The sequence below is a fragment of the Vipera berus genome (genome assembly GCF_964194415.1).
Source record: "Vipera berus genome assembly, chromosome: 1".
Lineage (NCBI taxonomy): Eukaryota > Metazoa > Chordata > Lepidosauria > Squamata > Viperidae > Vipera > Vipera berus.
In genome coordinates this window covers 343737055-343758525 of record NC_138202.1, presented here as the reverse complement: position 1 = coordinate 343758525, position 21471 = coordinate 343737055, and the positions used below count along the sequence as shown (strand labels likewise).

The 21471-nt window shown below is 42.1% G+C and overlaps 1 protein-coding gene across 2 annotated transcripts in view; it reads right to left on the bottom strand.

Moving 5' to 3' along the window:
- CAMKK1 (calcium/calmodulin dependent protein kinase kinase 1) overlaps window positions 1–21471 on the bottom strand; it is a 139122-nt gene that overhangs the window by 51946 nt on the left and 65705 nt on the right. For both annotated transcript variants that reach the window (XM_081314145.1, XM_081314144.1), the window contains exons 3-5: window positions 9190–9237; window positions 3408–3461; window positions 1795–1846 (exon numbers count right to left, since the gene is read on the bottom strand). In XM_081314145.1, coding sequence (XP_081170271.1) covers window positions 1795–1846; window positions 3408–3461; window positions 9190–9237 — 154 coding nt within the window. The remainder of the gene's footprint in view (window positions 1–1794; window positions 1847–3407; window positions 3462–9189; window positions 9238–21471) is intronic.

Sequence of the window (21471 nt, the reverse complement as noted above, 5' to 3'; positions counted from 1 at the left end):
GTGACTCTCCAAATGCTGTTGAATTCCCAATTTACATCAACATGGTCATCTAGGAAAACCGATGGGACCTTGTAGACAACAACCTTTGGAGGGTCATATATTGTCCATCCCTATTTTGAGGGTACTTCTGGAAACACAACCTTCTACACAAACATCTCCACATGCTGTCAAATATTGTGCACTGACAAGTTTTTTTTTGGTCTTCTCAGTAACAATGAACATAAAGCAGATATTTTTTTTAAAAAAAACACACAATGCCACTGTCATACAGCTGGATTGGCTAAAGCTTCTTGGCTTGTAAAAAAATGAAATGCTGCATAGTAGATATCCATGCAAATCAACTCTGACCATGTGGCCCATTGTAGTCATGGAAAAAGATGAGTAAAGTGATGCATTTATAGTCCACTAGAAAACAGCCATCTCTCCTCAGTGTTTCAAAAAATTACATTTCCAGGAAGAAAATATAAAGTGATCCAGCATTATCAGACCATCCTTTCAAAAATAACAATTTTGATACCAAGTGAGCTTTGGTTAATTTAAAAGCAGATGTCATCTCCTATGACATGCAAAAGAAGAACGGAAATACGAGCTTGAAGCTTACTGTAATACATTTTTATTGGATGTGATCTGTTTTACCAATGTGCTTTTTAAGAAGTCTATTTTTTGTAATGCATTTTTATTGTTTTTGTTTCTTTTTTTATTCATTTTTTCATATTATCTAGCTGGAGTTCCACTGTTCAGTGAAAGTACAGGGTACAAATCTAACAAATAAATGTGAAATGGAAAATTGCAGTGCCTATTAACCACTGAGTTGTGCTTTAAAATTAAACTTAATTAATCCAATCCCAAATTGCCCAGGCAGGCAATTTTTTCAGCCTTAAGTGCCACACAGCTTGTCAAGTTAAGCTGGAAAATATCAGGATTGCACAACATTTAATGAGTGGTGTGCAGTGGTTGCATGCCAGAAAAGAGAAAAAGAAATAATTAGTATGTTTCCAAAGAAATGTAGGTGATATGATTCAGTTATATACTGAATGAATTAGGATTCTCTGTTCTCCTCCAAATAACAGTTTGGTAGCAGCTTTTGGAGACGGGGGGCAGACCCAAGGATTTGGGGGACACACCAAGCTTTGAGGACTCAGATTCATATACCTGACATAATGAATGCAGATGAGGATATGCACTTTTTCATTTTTTATATATGAGCACATAGATATAATGCTATAATTCCCTTTGTCTCTCTCATTCACTCCCACATGGCACTCTCATTTACTAAGTGTGGGTTGAAAAGGAAAACCACCTGAAAAGTTTATATGTCATAAATTCTTGGCATATATCAGGACAAAGTTTCATTTCAAGAAGAAATGAATGCAAAGAATTTATAAGGTAAGGACTTTTTGGGTCCAGCCATCCATCCATTTTATTTCCTTATCGGGAGACAGTTTGGTGTAGTGGTTAAGGCACCAGGCTACAAACCAGGAGGCTGTGAGTTCTAGCTCTGTCTTAGCCACAAAGCCAACTGGGTGACTTTGGGCCAGTCAACTTCTCTCAGCCCTAGGAAAAAGGCAAGGGCAAACCACTTCTGAATTCTTTAGTCTACCGGCAACTCTAGCCAGTTGCCAAGGATTGTGCTAACTCAAAGACAATATACATACATACGGTATATACATACATACAACCAAATTTAGTGAACCATTGCCACTCAGAATGCACAACACTGGGATTTTAAAAAAATCTGATTTAAATGGAAGAGTTTGCTGTATCTTTATGCCTTAACAAGGCACAGATACCTACGTGGAAATCCATACTGTTTTAACAGCTTCTTCTTTGAGAGGACCTTCATGGCCTGCAGGCAAAAGAGAAAGATAATAACATTTTAAAAGCTATAGGAGTTCCTGTAGGAGGAGAAATTTGTTTGATGTTCCTGACAAGAACACCAAATGTAAAAGTTGGTGATCGAAGTTGGTCATCCAGCATCCATAGGAATCCCTGCTCCCTGCCAGGATATCTAAAGGCATGCTATCATTTCATTTTTATAATTGGAATTGAGGTGCTTAAGGAAGCAGGTAGCAAGAAGCCTTTGAGGTTTGTATCCTGGGATGAAAGTCCCTCCTCAGGACTTTTCTTTTTTAAGCAAGAAAAAATGGTCAATAGTTGCTCATGCACTCCTATCAAGAATCACCATCATGCATGGAAGAAAGATTACTTCCTCTTCATCCCCCACCCTTAAGCTTTTACACTAATGATATTTTAGAATAGTGTTCTTCAACCCTGACAAACATAAGATGTGTGAATTTCCCATCTTCCCCAGCATGCTGGCTGGGGATTTCTGGGATTTTAAATCTATACATCCTAAAGTTGCCATAGTTGAGAAACAGCCTTTTAGAAGAATGTAACTACTTCTCGGCTACTTTAGAGGGCACTTGGTACAAATCCAAAAAGATTTTGCTTGTATATCAGTAATTGTAAAATGTGCAATAACGGGTGTGGAAAAACCAGGGGGAAATAACTATTCCTATTTGTCAAAATCAGGGGTGAGAAGCTCTTACAAATGGTACGTATGAGATAATTATAGGATTACTGCAAAATGGCAATAAAGAGAACGTGGAATTTGTGTCAATTTGAAGTGCCTTGACAATCGTAAAAGCATGGAAGAACTCACCAGCTATTAACTAATTATGTAATACTGTATCCAACCATAAAATTCAATTATATTCTTTTCTTTTCTTTTCTTTTTTCTTTTCTTTTTTTTCTTTTCCTTTCCTTTCCTTTCCTTTCCTACAGTATATGCAACTGTGTATGTAGGTATGTCTATTCAATATAATAAAAATATACCAGTTTGGTGTATCGTCTGGTGGTTAAGACATCAGGTTAGAAACCAGGAAACTGGGATCTAGTTCCATCTTTAACAGAAAGCGAACTGGGTAACCTTGAACCAGTCACTCTCTCAGAGTCCTGGGAAGGAGCAATGGCAAATCCCTTGCCAAAAAGGAACTTTTCCAGGCAGTCTTCAGCAGTGGGGGGGGGAAAAAACCCCCGATTCTAAGGCACAAATAAACCAAACCAAACCAAAGATGGAAAATAAGTAAGAAAGAAAAAAGAGAAAAATAAGAAAGAACATAATTTTCTTTTTCTTTCTATTGAGTAATTATTCTTTTTCTTTTTAAATATTGTTCAGTGGCTCAACAAATCTGGAAAGCCATTTTGTGTGGGAGATTATAGTTCTTCCAGCTCATAATGGAAATGGGGAACATTTTAAGCAATTAAAACAATAACTTAGGCAATCTTCCCAAGCTGTTACCTCTAACTGTGTAGGAATTCAAAGGTATCAAAGAAAATGTCCCATTATTGTCCCATGTCATTCTCATTCATGTAGCAATGGATCAGGAGAGGTACTTGCAACTTACATAATATTGATCATCATTTTCATTGTATGCCAGCTTCACAACTCCGTAAGAACCCTAGAAATAAACACACAATCAAAATCACTGTGTTTCTTGTTTCGTTGACCTGCTCCAGGGAAAGATTCGGTCCAAAACTCTGTTTCAAGCTGGAGATAGTCCTTCTAAAACCCACTCCCCACTGCTTCTCCCTTCCATTTGGCATTTTTTCATTCCCCCAGTCCTTGCTTTGCAGATAGATTATGGAGCAGAGTGGGCAAGCAGATTTTGAATATTTTGCAGCCCCCTCCCAAGCCTTCTCTGGTGGTGATCTGAAATAGGGGGTACACTTTTTTCCTACTATAAAACTTGTAAAAACAGACTTTATGCAGTTTTTTTAAAAAAGAAAGATAAGAAAAACCACAATCATTTCTCTTTCAAAAGTCTGCAATGCTTTTTGCATCTCTGCACCCCCAATCAACTTCCTCCCCCCCCCACAAATTTTTTGCAGCTTCTAATCACTGTAAAAATAATCTGGTCCACTGGTCCACTTCAGATCGACATGGCTTTCTGCCTGGGTAAGGAACTGCCTGAAATAGAGCAGTGTTTGGATGCTGTCATCCAGCAGAACAAGGCCGGGGATCTGTTTTTTGATCTCTGCCAACTTTTTAGGCTGCCAAAAACTGCTTAGTGCTTAGAGGTTGTTGGCAGCTTTGCTCTAAAATGTAGTGCTATTAAAGAAGATAATTTCTCTCTGTGATGGTTGTACCCTTCCATTCCTGATGCCTGCTCTTTATTATCCTCTGTACGGAAGGGTAATGATGCAAGATGGCCAGACCTATTATTCTTCTCCAGTTAGGGGAGTGTGTTTTGTCTTTCTTTCCCCACCTTTTTAAACCTATATGTGACCTATGTATTTGGTATCAGAAAAAGAAGTTAAAAAAAAAGGACGAGGGGTGACATGATAGCAGCCTTCCAATATCTCAGGGGCTGCCACAAAGAAGAAAGAGTCAAGCTATTCTCCAAAGCGCCTGAACGCAGGACAAGAAGCAATGGATGGAAACTAATCAAGGAGAGAAGCAACCTAGAACTAAAGAGAAACTTCCTGACAGTTAGAACAATTATTCAGTGGAACAACCTGCCTCCAGAAGCTATGACTGCTCCAGCATTGGAAGATTTTAAGAGACTGGACAGCCATTTGTCTGAAATGGTATAGGGTTTCCTGCCTGAGCAGGGGGTTGGACTACATGACCTCCAAGGTCCCTTCCATCATCATCATCATCATTATTATTATTATTATAAAACTTTTATTCATAAAACATGAAACTCAGTCAACTGAACACTCAATTTGACTGGCACTAATGGTTGACATGGGTTGCTGCCAGCATCCTAGGTGGCATTATTATTATTATTATTATTATTATTATTATTATTATTATTATTATTATTAATTGCACAGTCAGCCAGATGTTCAGACTGGATTTGGCATTCCTGTCTACCTATCGAGTCCTTACCAAGGACCTGGGATAGGCAGATGTGGATGTTTGATGGTATTATAGATATCATTGCAGGATGGAAGCAGTTCCTAGTAAGGCCGCCTTTTGCAATTGACTAATGGTGAATTTGTCAATGCCAATGGTGTTCAAGTGGTGCTCCAGTAGTTTTGGGATGATGATGATGATTAGCTATAAAAAGGGGTTGAGCAGTCCAATCAGCTCCAGATTATAAATAATTATCCTGAGCTGCTCCGGCATTCTACATTTTTTGCAGCAATCCAATTCTACAGCTATTGAGCATTTGACATGGGGTCTTTGTGCAAGAAACTTTTTCTACACCTTCTGAACATTGACACGGGGCCTTTATGCAAGAAACGTCTTGTATAACTTCTGAACATTGACATGGTATCTTTATGCAAGAAAATTGTGATCTCTAGACAGTTGAGGGACAATATTAGAAATGTACTGGACATTTTGAAATGCTTAGAACAACATAATGAAAAACAAGCAGGGTGGTGGCTTAAAGGATTAAGGCACCTTTTCTACCTCTTTAAAAACTTCCCCCTCCTTCAGTGAAGTCTATCCTGGATTCTGATTATTCCACCTTTGGGGTGCAGCTCTTAAAAGCCTACAAAAAGGCTTCTGAGCAAACAGAAATCATTCTCCTCTGGTAAAAGAGATTTATCTCTCTTCCCCCCCCCAAAGAAAATGTCTTCATTTATGCTACCATCCAGTTTTGGTCACCACGATGTAAAAAAGATGTCGAGACTCTAGAAAGGGTACAGAGAAGAGCAACAAAGATGATTGGGGGACTGGAGGCTAAAACATATAAGGAACGGTTGCTGGAATTGGGTATGTGTAGTTTAACGAAGAGAAGAGTGAGGGGTGACATGATAGCAGTGTTCCAATATCTCAGGGGCTGCCACAAAGAAGAGGGAGTCAAGCTATTCTCCAAAGCACCTTAAGGCAGGACAAGAAGCAATGGATGGAAACTAGTCAAGGAGAGAAGCAACCTAGAACTAAGGAGAAACTTCCTGACAGTTAGAACAATTAATCAGTGGAACAACTTGCCACCAGAAGTGGTGAATGCTCCAACACTGGAAGTTTTTAAGAAGAGACTGGACAGCCATTTGTCTGAAATGGTATAGGGTTTCCTGCCTTAGCAGGGGGTTGGACTAGATGACCTCCAAGGTCCCTTCCAACTACTTCTTCTTCTTCTTCTTCTTCTTCTTCTTCTTCTTCTTCTTCTTCTTCTTCTTCTTCTTCTTCTTCTTCTTCTTCTTCTTCTTCTTCTTATTATTATTATTATTATTATTATTATTATTATTATTATTATTATTATTATTATTATTATTATTATTATTATTATCTGTAATTCTGCTTTTATTACCAACCTCCAGGTAGGGAAACTATTCACCTATTCACTCTAAAATGCCTTCCAGCTCTGGGACACTTCTGAATTGAGGAAATAGTTAAACTACACTGCATCTGAATGAAAATAACCAGGCCCATTGGCATGGTTGAAAAAGGTTGGGCTTTTGAAGTTCCAACAACTGGCTGCATTAAAGGTGATTAAAAGTCTTTATATCATGTCTGAGGACTCCAGGCAGACAGCCAGGGAAAATCCTCCTAGATGAAAAGGAAAGTGTAACAGTAATAATTACAATTCCAGGTATCATTATAATGATAATGCAAACCAATAATTATTATTTCCTTACCTGAGCTTTCCTCATGAAAAATGCGGGTGATAAATACCAGTATTTTCTTTCTAAAATTATTATTTCCAATTCTGAGGGTGGAAATGTTTATAAAAATGCTTGTCCCCTGGTGAAGAATTAGCCCTGAAGCTAAGGAAGGTTGCCTGGTTTTGAGTGGAAGATTTCCAGGGATTACCAGGGCTATAAATTGAAACTATTTTTTAAAAATTGAAAAGGCAACAGATAAACCAATGATGTTTTGCAGCTAAGCTTTTTGGATGTGTCTGTAAATTCACACACGCGCAAAATCAAACTCAACCTGGAAACTTCACTTTAAAATTATTTAAATCTAAAGTTGCAGACAAATAGTTCTGAAATTGATTAATAATACAATCAACAATGTATTTTTAATATTATTGGCACTAATACAGTACTTATACAGAGTGCTCATACTTGCACTCAAGAACTCATCCCCCACGTCCTTCTTCCCTGAGTCCCAAGTGTAGTGCCTATGAAACCAATATGTCCACAGATATCCTGCAAGCTCCAGTCACACCTAAGCTTAAGCTAGATTCTTTTAACTGGAAAAAAAAATTAAAAATAGGAAGCTAACATGTTACCAAGCCAATTGTCAAGGTTCCGATTGACAGACAAATAAAGCAGAACTCTGAGGCTTGCAAATTCTTCAAAAAACATGTTTACAGATACAGATTATTGGTACTTCAAAAGTGAAACCAAGTCTGAAGAGATGCATAAAAATTCCCCAATACAAAGTTAAGAAATCCTGCCCCCAAAACTATCCAAGCAACTACGTTTCCCCACTCAGCTTGTTGGTGGCCTTTTCATGAAATGCCCAGCCTGTAGTCTTGGGAGAAGCTGATGACCTTGGTTCCCATGAGAGAAAGTCTGAGAGAGAAAGTCTGTTTTGTCTAGCGCAATACTTGGCAAACCCCCTCGCTCCGTGCTATGTGGCAACTGAGGGGACTAGAGGCTCAAACATATAAGGAATGGTTGCTGGAATTGGGTATATCTAGTTCAGGGGTCGGCAACCTAAAAAAGAAAAAGAGCCACTGGGAACCGGTTCCATCACAAATTAAAAAAAGAGGGAGCCGCGTGCGTGTGTCCATGCACGCGCATGCGCAAAAAGGTTTTTTGCGCATGCGCGGACGCACGCGGCTGCCATTTTTTTAAAAATGAGATGGAACCGGTTCCCGGTTGCCCGACGGCGACGGCCCGTCTGCAAAGCTGCCGCTTTCGGCAGCTTTGCAGACGGGCCGTGGCAGCTTCCTCAAAGAGCGGCGCCCCTGCCCATTCCGAGAGGTGCGCGCGCACCTCTCCGAACGACCGGAGGTGCGCGCGTACCTCCGCGCGAATGGGCAGCGGTGCCGCTCTTTGAGGAAGCTGCCGCGGCCCGTCTGCTAAGCTGCCGCTTTCGGCAGCTTCGCAGACGGGCTGTGGCAGCTTCCTCAAAAAGAAAGGCGCCCCTGCCCATTCCGAGAGGTGCGCGCGCACCTCTCCGAACGACCGGAGTTGCGCGCGCACCTCCCCAAACCTTTGGGGAGGTGCGCGCGTACCTCCGTGCGAAGGGGCAGCGGCGCCGCTCTTTGAGGAAGCTGCCGAAAGCGGCAGCTTCCTCAAAGAGCGGCACCGCTGCCCGTTCGCGCGGAGGTACGCGCGCACCTCCCCAAAGGTTTGGGGAGGTGCGCGCGCAACTCCGGTCGTTCGGAGAGGTGCGCGCGCACCTCTCGGAATGGGCAGGGGCGCCGCTCTTTGAGGAAGCTGCCGCGGCCCGTCTGCTAAGCTGCCGAAAGCGGCAGCTTCGCAGACGGGCCGCGGCAGCTTCCTCAAAGAGCGGCACCGCTGCCCATTCGCGCGGAGGTACGCGCGCACCTCTCCAAAGGTTTGGGGAGGTCCGCGCGCACCTCCGCCCATTCGGGGAGGTGCGCGTGCACCTCTCCAAACGGGCGGTGCCACTCTCCATTTGGAGAGGTGCGCGCGCACCACTGCCCGTTGGAAGAGGTGCGCGCGCACCGGGCGGCTGGGAGCCGCAAGAGACGGCTCAAAGAGCCGCATGCGGCTCCGGAGCCGCAGGTTGCCGACCTGTGATCTAGTTTAATGAAAAGAAGGACTAGGGGTAACATGATAGCAGTAGGGGTAGGGGCTGGAAGTTTTTAAGAAGATGCTGGACAGCCATTTGTCTGAAATGGTATAGGGTTTCCTGCCTGAGCAGGGGGTTGGACTAGATGACCCCCTTCCTCCTCCTCCTTCTCCTCCTCCTTCTTCTTATGAAGGAAAAAGATGGCTGCAACCATGCTCATTCTAAAGTTGACAACAATCTTCAATTAAAGAATTATCTTTCCTACAAAGAATTCTTCTGAATTTTGTCCCACCCCCTTCATAATGATCCTTTTTTGCAACAAAACTGAGAGTGTTTAATTATTTCCGGTTTTAGAAATATTTTTTAAATTAGTTTAGTCTAAATTCCTTAAATACTTTTAGAAACTCAGAAGGAGACAGAAACTTTACTGCAAAATATCCAAGTGACCTCCCAGTTAACTTCAATCTACATTCTATCCAACCCTGGGGAATAAGAGAATAAGGTGCTATAAACCTTACCTTTCCTATTTCACTTTTCAGTTTGTATTGATTCAGCTGCACACAATCCTGTGGATTAAAAAAGATAAACCAAGTTAGTATGGGAGGGGGGACAAAAAAATAGAAAGTCTGAGATGTAGCTTCACTTCTCTCTAAGCTCCTCAAAATAATGAGAAGTGACAAATATATTTTGGGACCTCACTCACTAGGGAAGATAAGATATAAATATTTTTAAGCAGCAATGCTTCCAACCTGCTTCTATTAAAAAATAATTACAGCAACAGACAGAAGAGACAGCTTTGCAATGAAGGAAGTTGCCCAAGCATGCTCCCAATGGTGAGTAAAGTATCAAAAATCCTCCATTATTTTGTATTTTATTTCAACCTTTTTTTGGCTTTAGAAAACTGGGTAACTTTGAATAAGTTCAGAATCTAAGTAAGGTCAGACCGACTATTATTACTGGACAGAAGGTTATCCAAGAAATCTCAAGGCCATTGACTAGACTGGGAAGTTGAAAACACCATTCCAGAAAGTGACAATGTCTGTGTCAGGTCTGCCACGCTGGTACCCCTCCAATGCTTCGCTAGATGCCAATCTGCCATATTGCACCAAGCGGGAAAGGACTGGGCATAAGGTAGGAGGTAGAAGATGGGGAAACGAAACTACTCTTCATGCTGTCCCATGATGATGATGATGATAACTTTATTGTCACTTTGAATGTACACCAATCGGCATACATCAAAATGAAATTTCGTTGCATACAGCTCTCAAAGGGTCACCACCTCCGATATATACTCCTTGTTCGGGGCCCGCTCAAATTTCACATTGTCCATTTTAGTCTCTAGGGAGTGAACGATGGCACACAGGACAGATGGAAATGGGGCTCCATGTGGATTAGCCCTCAAGTTAGCTTGTATTCTGACAACCTCGCCTTCTTTCCTTTTTCTGATACTGACTCTTCCACCCTTTCCTTAAAGAGGCCTTGCTTCTTTTCGCCCCTGGAGCACGCTGCTGCCGCCGCCACCAACTCCTCCAAAAGCCTCTCTCTCTTCCTCTGGGCCTGCCGACAGCCTCATCCAGTTCCTTCGCCCCATAAGCTCCAGGTCCTCTCCTCCTCTGCCTCCTCTGGAAACAGCCCTGATTTGCAATACAATCCATCACTGGGCCAGCAGTCAGATCTTGCTGCTGGTAGAACAAATTCAAACAGCGCCAACGACTTTTAATGGTCTCATCAACAGTTCCAAAACAACTAGAAACTCGCCAGGCCAGCAAAGATTGTCGGTCGTATGTCGTATGTTACCTTAGTTCCACCATGTTGCTCAAACACATTAAAATCTTCCTGATCATGTGGCCTATAGCCCTTACTATCCCTCCCAAAACTATTCGCCTTCAAGAGCCAATGCAGCCGCAGCCATTCCAGGCGCCGCCATCTTAGAACATCCTGTAGATCCTAATAATCTGCCATATTGCACCAAGCGGGAAAGGACTGGGCATAAGGTAGGAGGTAGAAGATGGGGAAACGAAACTACTCTTCATGCTGTCCCAGGGGGGTCACCCATGAGCTCCAAGGTCGCTTGATGGAATGCAGTACCATCCAGCTCATGCAGCCAGGGATTGTAAGCAAAACAGTTTATTTGAATACCATTAGACATCAATTGATAACCATAGGGGGTGGGATGGGAAGTCAGGGGAAAAGTTAAGCAGATGCTTTGCAGGTAAAATTCCAGATCTAGTTTTGCTCCACTGTAACTACTTGGCTTTTAGTAAAGTGTATTTTCGCTAGCCATGAGTTCGAGAGACTTTCTTTCCTAATTGTCCAACTGACAGCCTGACCACTTCTGTATTGCTACTGCTGAGAAGATTACATGGGTATGTTGATAAAGTCTCCAAAGTCCCTTCCTCTGAGTCAAGTTTCTTTCTCTGCAGTATTTTTACCAATGCACAGGAGATGACTCGCCTACTTTCTGAAATAGCTTGCATATGGAAGGGAATAAACAATGGAAGGAACCAAAAAGTAACATTAATAACCCAGTTTTGGAATTAATTTTAACAATGCTACCAATCAAACTATTATTTGAGGGAAAGGGGATCTGAAGCAACAACTGACAATGGCAGCAAGGGAAGGGACAGAGAACACATTTTAGCCCTCTTTACAATAGACAAAAAGCTCAAATTTCATAGAAAAACAGTAAAAGATAGCTGAACTTGATTAAGGCAAGATCTCAGTTTCTTAAGTTAAGGTAAAGGTAAAGGTTCCCCCGCACATGCGTGCTAGTCGTTTCCGACTCTAGGGGCCGGTGCTCATCTCCGTTTCAAAGCCGAAGAGCCAGCGCTTGTCCGAGGACGTCTCCGTGGTCATGTGGCCGGCATGACTAGACGCCAAAGGCGCACGGAACGCTGTTACCTTCCCACCGGAGTGGTCCCTATTTTTCTACTTGCATTTTGACGTGCTTTCGAACTGCTAGGTTGGCAGAAGCTGGGGCGAGTAACAGGCGCTCACTCTGTTACGCGGCACTCGGGATTCGACCCGCCAAACTGCCGACCTTCCGATCGACAAGCTCAGCGTGGGCTATTCCACATATTTTGTTGTTAGCTGCGAAGTCGTATCCGACCCATTGCGACCCCATGGACAACGTTCCTCCAGGCCTTCCGGTCCTCTACCATCTTCTGGAGTCCATTTAAGCTCACGCCTACTGCTTCAGTGACTCCATCCAGCCACCTCATTCTCTGTCGTCCCTTTCTTCTCTTGCCCTCAATCTTTCCCAGCATTAGGCTCTTCTCCAGTGAGTCCTTCCTTCTCATTAGGTGGCTAAAGTATGTGAGTTTCAACTTCAGGATCTGGCCTTCTAAAGAGCAGTCAGGGTTGATCTCCTCTAGGACTGACCAGTTTGATCGCCTTGCAGTCCAAGGAACTCGCAGGAGTCTTCTCCAGCACCATAGTTCAAAGGCCTCAATTCTTTGGCGCTCAGCCTTTTTTATGGTCCAGCTTTCACATCCATACATTGCAACTGGGAAGACCATAGCCTTGACTATACGCACTTTTGTTGACAGGGTGATGTCTCTGCTTTTTAGTGTGCTGTCTAGATTTGCCATGGCTTTCCTCCCCAGGAGCAAGCGTCTTTTAATTTCTTGGCTACAGACCCCATCTGCAGTGATCTTGGAGCCCAGGAAAATAAAATCTGTCACTACCTCCATTTCTTCCCCATCTATTTGCCAGGAATTGAGAGGGCCGGATGCCATGATCTTGGTTTTCTTAATGTTAAGTTTCAACCCAAGTTTTGCACTCTCCTTCTTCACACGTAACACGAGGCTCTTTAGTTCTTCTTCACTTTCTGCCATTAGAGTGGTATCATCTGCATATCTTAGGTTGTTGATATTTCTTCCGGCAATCTTAATTCCAACTTTTGATTCATCTAGCCCTGCCTTTCCACATATACATTGGGAAAACAAGAATAGACCTCAGATAGGAGGCTGTGAGGCTCTCTTCCTCATTGGAATCACCCAATTTTGGGGATACTGGAGTTGTATTGTATTGTACATTTCTGGTTCCACCTGCAGCCAAAGGCTGGACCAGGTCATTTCCCCCCAATGTGACCATTGCTCAGAATTTTAAGTCCATGCACCTATAGGATCAAAAAAGCTAGAGCAGGGGATCTCCAAAGGTCCTTCAACGCCACAGTTTTATTTACCCTTTGATTCTATGCTGTAGCACTAAATCTCCTGCAGTGAACATGAAATAGGAGATGATTATAATTCTGTGAAACATGAATGACACAAGAAGGAACAATGGGTTCCTTTGAAATACGGAAAGAGAATTCTCAGGAAATAATTATCACCCTTCCTGCTCTCCTCCCTTCCCTATAAATAGCTACTCATACACACTGAGAGGAAACCTTTTAATGCAGTGTTTCTCAACCTCAGCAACCTCAAGATTTGTGGATTTCAACTCTCAAGAGTTCCCCAATCAGCTATGAATTCTGGGAATTGAAGTCCACATACCTTAAAATTTTGAGGTTGAGAAACAGGGTTTTAACATTTTCCTATTTCTACTGATGAGAAAATGAGTTCTGGGAGAGGTCTTCGGCTACATTTTGTTCCTTTCTAGGAGTGTCGCTGAAGTTCTCTCCGCATGGAACTGAGCACCCTTGTCCTATTTTACAGAGGTATCTGCAGTCTGCAGTGGGGCAAGAATATTAAATAAGACAGTACTCCATAAACAGCATTTCCAAAATTTTCTGCTTCCTTAGGCAAATGCCAATATTGCTAAGTGCGTCAGGTGTCAAATAATACATTTGGGGTTATGACTCATAATGGACGATACAGAAGTAAAGAAAATGTTGGTAGCTCATTATGACTGTACTGAGCAGTCTGATCATAGCCTCAATTAACACTGCAACCACCAACATACAGGGTGGTCCTTGACTTACAACGGTTCGCTTAGTGTCCATTTGAAGTTACGAGGGAGCACCCAAAAAGTATTTACAACCTGCTTCTGAAGTTATGGTGTGTGGACACCTCCTCCCATTGTCCTGGGAGTGCATTTTGGGTGCTTGGCAATCAGCCCACATTTAGCCATTTGGACTATCCCACAATCATGTATCCACAATTTACTTCTGGTTTTCAGCAAATAGGGCTCATAGCTCATGGTATTAGCAACTGCTGTGTTTGCTTAATAACTGTCCCAAAAAAGATGACAGAAATGGGTCTGTCATGTGATGACCTGCTTTATGACCATCATGACTTGTGACTGTAATGGGCAGGCTCCATTGCAGTCATAAATTGAGGACTACCCATACTAGTCATGTAGTATATCCCCTTAAATAAAATAGCTCTCATTTCCAAATAAACAGCCATATGCTCTTTGGAAAAGAAGGTTCAAATGAACACTTCCTTTTAATTCAAATTCAGTTTAATTCAAATTACTCCCATCTGGAGCAATGTACATTATTGTAGAAGAGGCCTTCTTCCTTGCCTTATATCCTTTGCAGGAAATGCCTCATTCTCATTTGCCGTCCAGGTAGAAAGTCTCATCAGCTAATTAAACAAAATTTCTCTTTAGTTTGATGAAAATGCCTGTAGGTCAGGGGTAGGCAACCTTTTATGACTCCTGGACTTCAACTCCCAGAATTCCTGAGCCAGACATGGGAGCTGAAGTCCACAAGTCAGAAAAGAGCCAAGGTTGTCTACCCCTGTTGTAGGTCATTAAAACAAATTACAGATGATCTAAACTCTGAAACTCCATTTATTGTAGTATAGTATAGTGAGGGACCTATGATCTTCCAGATGCTAAAATAAATTCCATCACACCTGAGCAATTAGGATGTTAATGGAAGTTAGAACACTGCATAACTCTAAGCCCACAGGTTAGAGTTATAAGTTGGTTTTTGGAATAGCCCTACTGGATGACCTTTTGACAAATTTAAATTAAATATGGAACTCTTGGTCAGTGAGCCTTCCAGTACTTGATTCTGGCTAAAATGGATTGTTTACAATTTAGATATTCCTAATTATTTCAAGGTGAAAGCCAGTTTGGAGTAGGCGTTCAGGCACTAGGCTACAAACAGGAAGACTGTGAGTTCTAGTTGTCTTAGGTACAAAGCCAGGTGCATGACCATGGGCCAGTCACTGTCTCTCAGCTCTAGAAAGGAGGCAATGGCAAACAATTTCCAAAGATCTGCAGGAACTACTCCAGCAGTCTCCAAGAGTCAACATTGACCCCGAATATCAGGGTATGTTGTGAATCCCCAAAACCGATGACTTTGAATAAAACTGTTGTGCAAAGATCATTATATTTATATGATATGCATCTCTCTCTAGCAAAGTCCCCAAACAGCTATCTCTTATATTATGCATTACAGCAGTTAGCACTATAGATTCAAAACCAAAATTGGTTTTTGCTGTTTGGGGAGTTCATAAAACACTTGTCTGTAGCTCTTCAAAGCAGCAGTGTCTTTCCCTCCGGTTGTAGTTGATTGGTGTTATGGGAACTTGTTTATATACCATGAAGATTTTTCCCCCTTTGAATCAGTGCTACAGAGCCCTATTTTTTATCTGCACAAATAAACAGGCAAAACAATGTGAAGAGAGAAGAGCATATGCTGTATGTCCCAAGCCACACTGTTATAGAAGGAAGTGTCTCAGCAGCAGAAAACCTACTTTTTAGAAAACCATTCCCTTCTATGTGAAAGAGAGGAGTGTCTCCCACATTTTGAACAAAATTTCCCTACAACTGGGGCCTCTAGAAGACTGCAGCTCCTGACTGACGAACCTATCCAGCTGGAGGAGGAGGCTGTAGAAGAGCCCACAAAAAAAAATCACAATAAAACCACAGGATAAAATATCCTAAAAGCAGCCAGAACTTCTTCTAGTCTACCAAAAAAGTGGGCTTAAAAAAGAAAACAGCCTCACTTTCAATAGACATATAGTGTCACTTCTCATATATAAATTATTTTATCTCCAAATAAATGAGAATCTATAGAGAAATGCCTGAAAAAAAATCTAAATAAGTTGGCAGGTTCATCATCATGTAAACAATATTGCCTAATCAGATAACGATGACTGAAGAAGAGAATATAGCAGTCTGGCAATACCTCGGTTACCATGGCAGAGCAAAACAGATTTCCAACCTCACAGCCACCTCTTAAAGTCATATTTTATGACCAACCGCAGGACTTTCTAACATGAACTTTATGTTCTCATGAACCAGAACGTTTGCACAAAGTGTGGCAAGAAGATAACATTGAAAATTGCTATCAACCAAACCCTGACTTTATAATGTTCAAGGACTGATACACATAAACAGAAGAAAGAGAGTTATGGCTTAAGGTAGCAATAAACCAGCTCTAGATTGAATGTTCTCATTGGTCAGCACCTGTCCTTATTATGTCTTTCTTATTATAACATTTGCCAGTTTGGACTTTGGAGCTAAAGTTCTATTCTTTGAGGTATTCAGCAATTGCAACAATGGCTGGCAGTGAGCACAATAGACCCAACTGCCCTTTTATGCAACACACTGGTATTAGGTTGATGCTGTTGCAATACAAAGAATTAAAGTGCAGTGAGACAATTAATCAAAAGTCCCAATTCATTCAATTTCAGAATGCTCTTCTGTGAGAGCAAGACCATGGATAATATTTACTATGACCAAGGTATTCATACAAAATGTTACCCACAATGTAAAATAAAGGATTATTTCTTTGTATTGCATGTGCCCTGTAATGTGCAAGTCATATGTACAGCATGGATACATGCCACGGGGAACTAAAATTGAGCTGTAAGGTTCTGGGAGAGAACAGTCAAATGGTGGAGTGGAACCCAGAAGAAACCAAGATAATGTCTAAAAGAAAAGGCCAAAATCAACATCTTTAGAAGTCCAGCTTGTATTTCTATTGACCCTCTAACATCCAAATTGAAACAGCTGCTGCAATCCACTCTCTGGCCACCAGTGAATGGTGGCATTGTAAGCATAGAAGGTTTCTGGAAGCTTGTTGTTCCCTAGAACTGGTTCCTAATTTCAGGCACGGTTGTTTTTTTTCAAAAAAAATACAGATGAATTTTTTTGAGTCTCTAAAGCTGAGGTGGGGAAATATGGCCCCTTTATGACTTGTGGATTTCAACTCCCAGAATTTATGTGCCAGCTTGGCTAGCTCAGGAATTTTGGGAGTTGAGGTCCACAAGTCATAAAAGGGCCATAGCTCCCCACCTCTGCTCTAAAGGAAAAGCAGACACTCATGGCCAAATCAGGCTCAAATGGCTCTGCTTATGGCTGCTAACACAGCCCCCAGTTACCAAACTAACTCTTGTGTTCCATTTCTGCTGAGTTGACATGGTAATACTTGCTTGTGAATAAACCTGAGAAATCTTTTTACAGAAGCTCTCTTTGTCAACCAGCTAATAAAAGTGAATGGAGCATGGTTATAAGGAGGGAAAGAAGGCTTATTCCTCTGACAAAGCCATTCACAATGGAGAGAGGAATTAAAGAGGCTTTAGCTGCAGCCCTATGCAATGCAGAAGCTAATCTATAGACTGAACCAAGGATTGGTGGATCAAAAAGCAGGGTACGGAATGATGCTTGACAGAACACAGGACTGGAGCCAGATAGCATACAGACAGAATCTGAAATCAAGGCTAGATCTCAGCAACAGTTTGAAACAAGCCAGAACTCAGGAGAGAACTGTGGGAAAAGCCAAAAAGTAAAATAAAAGAAGTAGAGAAAAGTAACACTACAGTAACGTAAGATGCTATACTAGGAGGAAGAAACAACTGTGTATAGAAGAACATACTGTACTGTAGGGCAGGGCTTTTCAACCAGTGGGTACCACCTGTGGTACATTGGCACCTGGCAGGTGGTACGCGACCAACCTAGAAAAGTGGTAGCGGGGGCGGGGAATGAGCTGAACGGGTGGCAGCACCACACAAGCCTGAGCGAGAGATGGCTGGAGCTGCAGGGCTGTCAGGGCTCAATGAAAGCGCCAGGGCTGTCAGGGCTCAGTGGAAGCGCCAGGATCAGTGCCAGGCTTCAGCTGGAGCTCGGCGCTGATCCTGGCACTTCTGAGCCCAGAAGAGGTGCCGATCAGCTGGAATGTTGCATCTCCAGGGTCTTGTGATTTACATTCAGCTGCTTGGCAAATGATTCATATTTATGACAGTCACAGTGTCCCAGGGTCATGTGAAATGACCAAAACCTGCTGCAACCACCCAGCAGAGGGGGGGAAATAGAAACCAAACTCCCCCCCACCCCACCCCTGCTGCCAATCCTCAACAGAAATGCTCACAACAATGAAAACCTTGGACAGGAGGAAGAGCGCCACCGGGCGGGCAGGCAGGTGTCTTGCTCAGCTGTGGCTTGGGGGGCACTTTTTTCAGTGCCATTGTAACTTCGAACAGTCACTAAGCGAACTGTTGTAAGTTGAGGACTACCTGAACTTCACTTTTTTTACTTTTTTTTTGGTCATCAAGTTTTTGACACCTTGCTAGGCGACTGGTGGTACTCAGATGTTGCCATATCCAAAAAGTGGTACAATGGGGGAAAAGGTTGAAAAGCCCTGCTGTAGGGCTTACAGAGACCTGTCAACTCAAACAAGATGATACTGAAAGTCCTTCTCTCTTCCTTATCCAGGAGAATCTAATCCCCTCCTTGAGTGGATAATGCAGTCCCAGGGTTTCAACATATCTGCAGCACCATTCAGTAGCTCACCACAAAAGGAATCTGAGAAAAACAGATCTTGTACTACAAGTAATTCCTGATTAGGAGGATCCAATAAGAGGCTGGCTGGCTGGACTCACTCCAACATCAGAAGCCAAGAACCTACCTGGCTTGCCATATAGACTAGAGAGAGGAACAATGACAGATAAATCTAGCAATTCATCACACTTTCAATTGGAGGAAAAAGTGGGGGCCTCAAGGCAACTTGAAGAAATTATCCTATCCTCAAGAGTTAAATACAAGATTCAGGGGTCCTTGGTGCTCTCTGAACTTGGTCATTTTCTTTGCAGCCATTTCATTACCTAAACTAGGTAACATCATCAACTGGTGATGTTAATGAACCATCTGTAAGAAAACCAAACTCAGAGAGCACCAAGGACCCCTCATTTCAACTCTGAGCTACAAATATTCTCCTTTATTGGCATTAAATATGATTCTCTAGTCTCATGCTAGTAAAGTTATGCTTAAAATCCTACAAGCTAGACTCCAGCAGTATGTGGATTGAGAACTACCAGAAGTACAGGCAGGATTTCGAAGAGGCAGAGGAACTAGAGATCAAATTGCCAACATACGCTGGATCATGGAGAAAACTAGAGAGTTCCAGAAAAACATCTACTTCTGCTTCACTGACTATGCTAAAGCTTTTGATTGTGTGGATCATAACAAACTGTGGCAAGTTCTTAAAGAGATGGGCATACCAGACCATCTTATTTGTCTCTTGAGAAACCTACTGTATATGTGGGCCAAGAAGCAACAGTGACAACTGGACACGGAAGCACTGATTGGTTCAAAATTGGGAAAGGAGTCCGGCAAGGCTGTATACTGTCGCCCTGCCTATTTAACTTATATGCAGAGCACATCATGAGAAAATGAGGGCTAGATGAATCAAAAGTTGGAATTAAGATTGCCGGAAAAAATATCAACAACCTAAGATATGCAGATGATACCACTCTAATGGCAGAAAGTGAAGAAGAACTAAAGAGCCTCTTGTTGCGGGTGAAGAAGGAGAGTGCAAAACTTGGGTTGAAACTTAACATTAAAAAAACCAAGATCATAGCATCCGGCCCTCTCAATTCCTGGCAAATAGATGGGGAAGAAATGGAGGTAGTGACAGATTTTATTTTCCTGGGCTCCAAGATCACTGCAGATGGGGACTGTAGCCAAGAAATTAAAAGACGCTTGCTCCTGGGGAGGAAAGCCATGGCAAATCTGGACAGCACACTAAAAAGCAGAGACAACAAAAGTGCGTATAGTCAAGGCTATGGTCTTCCCAGTTGCAATGTATGGATGTGAAAGTTGAGCCATAAAAAAAGCTGAGCGCCAAAGAATTGAGGCCTTTGAACTATGGTGCTGGAGAAGACTCCTGCGAGTGTCTTGGACTGCAAGGCGATCAAACCAGTCAGTTCTAGAGGAGATCAACCCTGACTGCTCTTTAAAAGGCCAGATCCTGAAGCTAAAACTCAAATACTTTGGCCACCTAATGAGAAGGAAGGACTCACTGCAGAAGAGCCTAATGCTGGGAAAGATTGAGGACAAGAGAAGAAGGGGACGACAGAGAATGAGGTGGCTGGATGGAGTCACTGAAGGCGTGAGCTTAAATGGACTCCAGAAGATGGTAGAGGACCGGAAGGCCTGGAGGAACGTTGTCCATAGGGTTGCGATGGGTCGGACACGACTTTGCAGCTAACAACAACAATGATTCTCTAGAGATGCAAAAGAAAGAGGAAGATTCTGACTACTTGATCTTAAACTGCATTTAGCTGCCTACTGTTTGGATTATGGAATGGCTGTTGTTAAGAAATGAGAGAATCAGAAGGACATGGTCTGCATAGCGTGGTTACTTATGGTAACCAGTTAAAGTAAATGTAGATTTAAATGATTTTTAAAAATCATTGCGTCTCTCTTTGATTAGTTTCCATTCATTGTTTCTTGTCCTGCCCTCTGGTTCTTTGGAAAAGAAGTTGACCACTCTCTTCTTTGTGATAGCCCCTCAAATATTGGAACACTGTTTGACTTGTTTGATAAAGGAGATAAACAATTACTTTTATAAAATAGTGGAAGACCCTTTTTGGATTTTTTGCTGAAAACGGATAAAATGAACAGTTGATTTGGGGATTGACTGCTATAAAAGATTGGTTTCTGGAAAGAAGGAAACCACAGTATGCAGTTTGGGAAGATGGAAATGGCAATTACTGTGTAAGTAACTGCTGCACAGAAGACTTGAAGTAGCTGCTTTAGACTTTGCTTTTTCTTTCTCTTGTAATCTTTCACTTTTTTAACTCCTGTAGATTTTCTTTCAATACTTTTTCTTTTAAGTTTCTGTAGGTTTTTAAGCATATGTAAAATCTTTTTTTAATAAACATTTCTTTTAAAAAAAAAGAAAGAAAATTATGCTGTCCTCCGATTCCAAAATCTCATCCTAATGTTTAACATTTTCTTCTGGAAGCTTTGAAAAAGAGAGTTAAATCACCAGAAAGAGCACATAACAATCTAGCTGCTTTCAGCTGATGCAATTGGCTCTCTAGCAATATTACCACAGAAAATATGTCATCTCTTCTTGCCAAAAAAATGTGTCACTGGCTGGGTATGCAGAGGCTTCAAATGGCACCCGCTTTTGCTGTTCCTTGTTTACATCATGCAGTGGGAAGCAGTCATCCATCTTCACCTTCAACTGATGGCATTGATCGATTTCATCTTCATTTTTGCCAAGATGAATAAATTAGGTTGCATAATGAGTTTAACCGTGGCAGTATGGATATACTGCCTCTGGGGACTGACAATGACAAATGACTTAGGAGGTGTTGCTTTTGAAGGCATTCTTAGGCATCTGAAGGTTCTAGGGAGACTGGAAGAAATTTGTCTAGGAAAGCAGGCAATCTTCAACACATACATAATGCATTACACAAACATAATGTGCCTGTCAAACACTCCTATGATTTAGGTGGGGGCCGGGAGAGAAAAGAAATTGCAAACAGGCCAACTCTTTGATAAAGCAAATGTTTAAGCTAATCTTCCCTCAAAAATGAAGGCAAATATACGTGTCCCAGGATAATGTTGCAGGATCCAATCTGGGTCAGTCACCAGGACCAGAAGTTTTG